General features: G+C 43.4%; 1 protein-coding gene across 1 annotated transcript in view; it reads right to left on the bottom strand.

The window, feature by feature from the left end:
- The window catches only part of LOC118323807 (ERC protein 2-like), a 150,077-nt gene that overhangs the window by 65,060 nt on the left and 76,794 nt on the right, over positions 1-8,223 (bottom strand). The window contains exons 12-13 of the mRNA XM_035655836.1: positions 6,202-6,354; positions 2,372-2,532 (exon numbers count right to left, since the gene is read on the bottom strand). Coding sequence (XP_035511729.1) covers positions 2,372-2,532; positions 6,202-6,354 — 314 coding nt within the window. The remainder of the gene's footprint in view (positions 1-2,371; positions 2,533-6,201; positions 6,355-8,223) is intronic.

Consider the following 8,223-nt stretch of genomic DNA (forward strand, 5'->3'; position numbering starts at 1 on the left):
GTGTGTGTGTGTGTGAGTACTGTACAGTATGGTGGAAACTCAATCTGGTGTGGGGTGATAAAGCAAACCCGCACCGCTCCTTATACATCAAGCATTCAGCTCTGTATCTGAAAAAGGCAAATATGAAAATGCTCTCTCTGTCTCTGTCTCTCTCTTACACACACACACACACACACACACACACAATACAAGCTAGGAAACCCAGCATGCAATGAGAGGATATTGAAAATGATTTTTTCCCCTCTTGTCTCTTTCATTAACAGTGTTGAAAAGCCAAGCTGCTCTCTCTCTCTCTCTTACACACACACACTAAAAAACACACACAGAGCGCTCCCCAGTTCACTGGGGAACGTGCCTCACATGGTTTGCTTCAGCTGGTCTTCTTGACAAATGCCACATTACAGCGGAGAGAAGGAGAAACTTGGCATGCAATCAAACTTCTCTCATGATTTCTAAGATTTGAAATACTTCAGTTTGTGCAGCCCCCCCATTCCATCCTCCCCTCCCTCTCATTCTCCTTCTGTCTCATTTTTTCTTGCTTTCACTCTTAACTCCCTCTCTCTCGCTCGTTACCTCTCTCTCTCTCTCTCTCTCTGCCTTATCTTTCCTGTTTAGTTTTCCCTGTGCTAACTTGGACCAGAGCTGTGCTGTGGGAATATGGCCCCTTTTAAAGCAGAAAGCCAAAGTTTGTGTAAGTATGTGCATGTCTGCAGACGTGAGTGATTATATGTGAGTTCCACTGAGGTTTTGTGTATGTTCTGCGTGCGTATCTTTGTGGCTTGCTCAGATGTAAGTCAGTCTCACAATGCTTCGCCCTTCGCCATTCAACAGTCCTTTAATCCACATCATCAGTGACCCCAAACCCCTGCCTCCGACCTCTTCATACACACACATAGAATTCAATGCACAAGGGACCACACACACACTCGTGCCCCTTGTGCCCCCCTCCATTAGCTCTTACCAGTGTAGACTTGCATTCAGTCAAAGTCTCAAACACAAAGAATCCCATCTGCTTTGTTGCTGTTTACGTCAACCAACCATCACACTAACTTCTTCCTCAGCCACCTTTCTAATGGTAATATAATAATGATTTAAGCCTAGTGCCAGTAAAGTACAAAAGTATCATTCACATGCCAGGTCAGTGAATGTTTTCCTAATTTTATGTACATACCTAGAAGCATGGATTGTGTCTGTATCATATGTAACACATTTCCTTTGCTAAACATCCCTGGTAATGTTTGGATGGTGGAAATTGGAACAGACAGGAAGATGGTTTGTATCACAAGTGCATGTGTGTGATACATTGGCAAGGGCACTCTCGGTCTCCAGCAAACTGTGCATGTAAACATACTGAAGGCAGACAGAGACGCGCACACACACATTCTTTTAGCGTTAGTGTGAACAGAGGGGCTTGTGAGGCGCAATGGATTCTAAAAGTTGTGTTTTCAATACATATGTGCCAGCCTTCCCTTTTGTACTGCACTGACTGGCTGACATTAAAGGCATTTCTCTGAGGCACATGACAACCAGATATGTGGCTCCATGCTCCTTCAATCAGAGCGCTCAAAGCAAACACACATGTAGCCGCTCCACTGACAGATCACTGAACCCACTCACACGTTCATACATACCCACTCACACACACTCACACATGGAAATTCAGCCATTCCTGTACACTTTTTGGTTTCCTTCTTCTCGAACTCTCTCTCTGTCACATACAGACATATAAATGAAAAAAACAGCTGCACACACATTTTTCTGACCCGTTGTCTAAGGCTGCACCACCTGTCCTCAATAAATGTAACTTTTCACAAGGCAGCTATAGACAGGGGCTGATTCTGCGGCTTCAAACACACCTCAGTGCTGATGTCTATATAACACTCATGCACAGACGCACATGTGAACAGGTGAGCTAATAAATGTGCCTAATAACAGTATTAGGCAAAGGTTTCTGATGCAGCAACAAAGCTGCTGCTGCTGCAGGGTAATGGAAATGTGCCTGATGAAGCACTAAGCAAATGATGCCAATGTTAATAAAAGATCCTTGATCATATACTTTTATGGGCTGGGTGTGGCAGCCACTACCACAAACACTTGTGGTTTATTTTGTGTTACTGCAGTTACCACCAACTCTTGCTCTGTATTACACATCAGGCTTTTTCTCTTCACGTAAATGCAGTTATTAATTATTTCATGGATGTAGTATACAACTACAGAGTGTGTCATTACCATTTTGTGTAGCCTAAAATGCTTTGAAAAAAGTTGAAATCTGTTGAAAGGAGGAAAATAAGTAAGGTAGATTAAGGTCAATAGATAAGATATAAATACTATGCTTTCTATATAAAGACAGATGGCTGAGTGTGCGACTAACTTCATCTCCAGAATCTCCTCCAGCTGTTTGCGTCTCTCCTGGCGAAGACTATTAAGGTGTCCATCTCTCTCGTGCAGGGACTGCTGAGTGGAGGAGAGATGCATCTTGGTAGCGTCCAGCTCCTGCCGTGTCTTCTCCAAAGCCCCCATCAGCTCCTCCAACTATTCAAGGGGAGGCATATACACACAGATTTAAACAGGATCAAAACATACCAGGCTACTATGGTTCTGTTCTCAAACGTTAGGTCATTCAATCATACAACAAGTTATATAAAAAACAATATACAAGATCTATTGCCTACTTATGCATGCAGAGTCAAACACACACCTACACGTGGATATTGCAAAGTAGTCAGATACACAACATTTGCACTTATATTTATCAGATAACATACATTTGTGTGCATTTCAGAGGGTGTGTGTGTTGGAATGATATAATGAGGTGAAATGGCTGCCTAAACATGAAAACAAAATGGGCGGTTGACATTTAGGAGCAGGTGAAATTACTGCGGTTCAAAGGTTAGTTGAATGATATGTCCGCTGACCTTTGCGCTGGAAACAAGGGTTCCCTCTTCTCTCCCACCTTTCTCCACTTATTTTTATCACACTCTCAAGTGTGGCTCTACTTTAGAGCAGTTGAGAATAATGCTCAACTCCTCAACTACATCTCCTCCCACTGCACACACATGCCCTCCAGCCATGCAGGCCTGTGTGTCCAACATGTCTGACATGCAGGATGTGACCTCAGGGCATCATTATTCTAAGACAGGAAGTATCTAATTGTCTAACAACAAGTACTTTACAATAGGATGCAGTACTAGGCAGGCTTGTTCAGATGATGTAAATGGAAGACTGTGAGAATGAACATCTTTAGTTTAATTCAGATTATTTACAGGTTTGTGATCTAAGATAGTGAAACAATAAATTCTGAAGACTTGGATCTCAAATGAACAAAGGGGAAGAAAGTGAAGGAGAAGCAAAAAAAAAGAAAGAGAGAGAGAGAAGTACTGGGGGAAAGCACTCCATGGGGTAAGACATGAAAAAAGGAATGGGCCTCTTTTATGAAGGGGCCAAATCGTTCACACATTTTCAGGACACTCTCCATCTCCGCCGGTTTACTAGGTGTGTTTCGCAGATGTCAGATAATGTGCTCTCTGACTGTTCATGAATATCACATATGGAGTGTGAGAAGAAAGAGTGAAAGCAAAGTGGGGAATACAGAAATTCAAAATTGTGGGAATGTGACAACTTTCAGTCATAACTTCCTAGAAATGTAACAAAGGCACTGTTTTAAATATCCCTGCCAACAACAACTGACCTCCAGGAGTTAATATACCCAATATCAACAAGATCATCAAACTGTCCAAAATCACAGCATGTTTAATGTTTGATGTCTTCTTTCAGGCTTAAAAGAATCCAAAGCCAGTCTTTTCATCTTGAAAGCCAAGGGTCACGCACACACAACTCGATTTACACCCACCACATGTCTATCAACCCTCATGCACCAACTGCCTACCTCCCAGTCCCCCATTAGTCCACCACCCAGGCTAGCCCTCACTTCACAATCACATCATTAATAAGGAATACAATGCATTTTAGTGAAATTAGGGACCTAATCAGCTTAGTGGTGAGCCTGTGCGTGCTAATTTAGCTCAACTTCAAGGCAAAGCCCCCCAGTCAGGCTAAGGCTCACTAAGACTGGCCCAAAGCCCCTTTAGTTGATAAGCTGATTGGGGGCTCAGAGGTAAGGGCCAAATCCCTCTTGTCCATTTGCGTCGGTGTTGCTGGTTCAAAGGCCTAGTTCAAACACCACAGAGGGGGAGAAAGGGAGAGAGACAGGAACAGTATTGAAGAGAAGGTGTGGTGATAATTGGGCAAGACAACTTAAGAAGGCAGATGGGAAACGAAAACGAGGCTCGGGACAATGGATAGACAGCAGAAATGATGGCAGGAGAAAGACAAGAGACAGAGAGAGGCACAAACGGAATGAGAGACTTAGAGAGCGGGGGTGTGAAGAAAAGTGACCCGGGGCATTACCCATGCTCCATTTCAGCAGGTCAGGCTGATGGAAGACTTTCAGCGCATTACACATCATGAGACTGATTACTCTGGGACAGAGGGGAGAAGAAAGAGGAAAATCAAGGAAAGAGTGAGGGGGGATGTGAGAATGTGAGTCTGGCACGGCGCTCTGAAACAGTGCCAGGGTCAGGTGATGCCCCAGAAGGACCTGTTCCTCTTTCTATTCCCCCAGCATCCCTCCTCACACACACAAACTCGATTTTCTCCATAGTCTGAGGCAAAAACACCAGTTGACTGAGAACTGTGTGACTGAATGTTAACGGCATGTTGACTCGCTGCCTTCTTACATGGGGACTCATGCTGGCTCACGAAGTTCAGTGTGCTGACAGCACCTAGCAGCGTGTATCAACGACTGAGCAGCTTGAGTGCCAGGCCAAATGGGTATCTTCGTGTCGCCACTGCAACTCTATTCTCAATACGTGTCAAGTGCAGTCGCCAGTATGACTGTATGCTGGCTTATTATGTTCTCTATGCGTAGGGTCTGGATCAAGTTGAAATCAGCTGGATCAAGACTATGGCTTTTGAGGTCAATGAGTGTTAACGTGTCACAAGTTAGGAAAAGATTTCCCTGACTCTTTGGCTACACATTGGTAAACTCAGGTCAAAGCTGAATCATCCACTTCTAAAAAAGCCCCACAGACATAAATATACTTTTCTTTCGGATTTCTCAGCGGATCAGAATATTGTTTGATAAACACGGTATCCATGCTGACTGCAAGTCAAGCGTGTACAGTACAGACATTGCAAAAAAGAGGAAAAAACAAGCCACAGTTAGCATTGGCTCTCACCGAATTTTCTAAACTCAGTTTGACCTTTTCTTACTTTCTCGCTCTGCTCTTCTCTATCAGATTCTGTCTTTGTATGTGTGTGTGTGTGTGTGTGTGAGAGAGCTGGATAATATGTATGTGTGTTTGAGGCAATACAGCCACCATTCTGCCTCAAAATGTTAATTCTTGTTTTAACCGCAGTTTGCTCTCGTATTACTTGTGGCACTCATCAGTAATGCAGGGTCATTCTCATTCAAATGCACGCTCACACCAGGAGGAAACACACTCCCTTGCCCTGTTTTTCTTTCCCACCACAGACACACCTACACTCACATACACATGCATACGAATGCACACACATACACTTTTTTGGACCCACTTAAAGATGTAGACCGAGCAGCTGGCAGTCAGACAGATAGATAGCAGGACATACAGAGTAAAAGGGCAGCCTGTACTCCATCAAGACTACAAGTCTAAAGATGTGTTAATGAATTCTGATTGCATGCACATAAACTCACAATATGTTAAACATGTGCTCACATTTTCAAGGAAACTTAACGAGAGACATAAAAAGAAGTAGGGCGCTGGAATTATTTTTTTCAGTTTTAAATTTCAGTCTAGAGGGAGGATATAAACAAAATAATATTGTTTAGAGAATAAAAACTGAATTAAGAAGAAAGGAAAATAACAGACATGAAGCAAAAGACAACAATCCATTTTCTAATCATGATATTTTTTGTTTAAGAGCTGCATATTAAGTGACTAAGGATCATTCATTGACTACAGTCTTCCTGCAGTTACACTCTTAACCACATGGTGGTGCAGTTAGGTTCATCACATTTTCTCAGTGGTCCTTGTTGGTCCCAGGTGAGCTAATACCTGCACTCAGTTTTGAAGACAGGCCACACTGCCTCATGAAACTGTCTGTTTGTGTATGAGTGTGTGTGTATGTGTATGCTGGTCTTGAGTGAAACATTAGTTAAACCTGTCTCTGGGCCTTAACACGGTCACTCTCCTCTTGCGCCCAGAGAGCCTCCCTATGTGCAGAGGTGTTCATGCTCTCCCTCAGTGCCCTCTCCAACTCCCTGATCTGCTCCGACGTGTCCCGCATGGCATCCTGGGAAGCTGAAAGAGGAAGCTGGGGAGGAGGGTTGGAAGCGAAGTAGCAAAAGCCAGGGAGAGAGTGTTTTTCTTTGAGTATTCTTTGTTCTAAAAACTCATCGTCAAATGTTTTTGCACTAGAATAACACTGTACTGACAAAGATCATTTCAGAAAAGGTGTATTTGTCAGTCTGTTCGCTAAAAGGAATCCAAGTCCATGTAAAACAGAAAGAAACGAAAGACTTGAGGAAGTCAAAAGCTGTAGTGAGAGAAGAAGAAACACTTCTCTTAGAAAAAAGAGACACAGCCAAGACAGAAGAGAGTGATAAGTGATGGAGAGAGAGAGTGTGTAAGTGCTATGACCTTTACCGACATCCATATGAGTGTGTGCATAAGTAAGTGTGTGTGTGGAGTAGATTGTGCACATTCACATACACAGTTTGTGTGTGGCCTCTGACACCCATGGTGAGTGGGGGAAAAGGATCCCTCTCCACACTGGGTGATGGAACTGTGAAAGAAAACACTGGACAGAAATAATAAACCCCCCCGATTCTCTCTCTCATTTTTTTTTATACTTTCTCTCCTACTCCTCAAAAGTTGACTCGCCTTCAAGTTCACACGTTCACACTTTTGTGGGAGCAGCGCAGAAGCCTTGGAGTCACATGGACAAGAAGAAACTTTCAAACTGAACAAAAGGGTTCAGTTACACTCGCAAAGGCAAACTAGGAGATGCGCCAATTGGAAATTCAGCAACAAAATCCACACTCGCCAAAAACACCACATCAGAGTCGAAGTTGAAGGAAATAAAATAAAATCACATTCTGACACTTAATAACAATGGCTGCATGGGAGTGGAAACAGCAACCTGCAATCAAAATAAAATGGCAGAATGCAAAATGGGTGTTGAGAGGGTTAGAATCACCACTGGAAGTTTTAACACCACAAATCTGATAACACACTTAGGGAAGCATTAAACGAATCAATATAATAGAGTACAAGTGACAAGTAGCAAGAAGGTCTGCCGGAGCAACAAACAAGCAATGAAGGGAACTCTCTCCAGACAGCAACACAGCAAAAAAAAATGCTTGCTTTGCAGGTATATACCTAATATATGGTGCTCAATGTGAGTGTGTGTGTCTAATGTTGTTATTAAGTCTGATAGCACCAGACTATATACTATTTTCTTGTATTACATAAAAGGAGCTCAGGGCTAAACACTGCCATGGCTAACACATGGCGAATCTATTGTGACGGCAAAAGAGGATTTGCTAAATGCATGGAAAAGAGTCAAGTGAAAGGGCCAGGAACAGGCAAGATTCATGCGAATGGCTTATTAACTGCGACTAATAATTATTAAAGAGGAAAAAATTAATTCTGAGTTGGCACCCGTATAATACAGAGTTGCGGCCAGTGGCATCAAGCCAGCTCACAGGATTTATCTTCAAATTCAATAGCAAATATCAAATAACTGGGCACCTTCATGAAAAAGGCTATTCACAACCCAAAAAAAGGCTAATTACCTGACTAACTCAGTGATACTGACTGAACAGGAGCAAGGGGATGATCCCTGAGTCCGATGAAAATAGTGCCAAGCCGGCCAAATCACAAGCGGATACTTGTGGCTCGTCACGTCAGCACGACACAGCTGGAGGTGAGCGACAAACACCCGCACACACACATACAGAGGCAGGCTGTGTGCGTCAGTGGTCCAAAGCTGTAATTGGATGTGACAGACGGGCAGTAATTCGATGCACCAGAATCAACAAGTACTGGTCGACCCCGCCCAACAGACAAAAACACACGTGCGCAACTGCACACCTACACACTCATACACACACCCCTCTGAGATGGGGGCTGCCACCGCTAGACCCCCGAGTGAAACCTGACCAGAAAGCTGTGTGTGTGT

This window comes from Morone saxatilis, unplaced genomic scaffold (genome assembly GCF_004916995.1).
Source record: "Morone saxatilis isolate NCDOM2014 unplaced genomic scaffold, NCSU_SB_2.0 Contig15, whole genome shotgun sequence".
In the NCBI taxonomy this organism is placed as follows: domain Eukaryota; kingdom Metazoa; phylum Chordata; class Actinopteri; family Moronidae; genus Morone; species Morone saxatilis.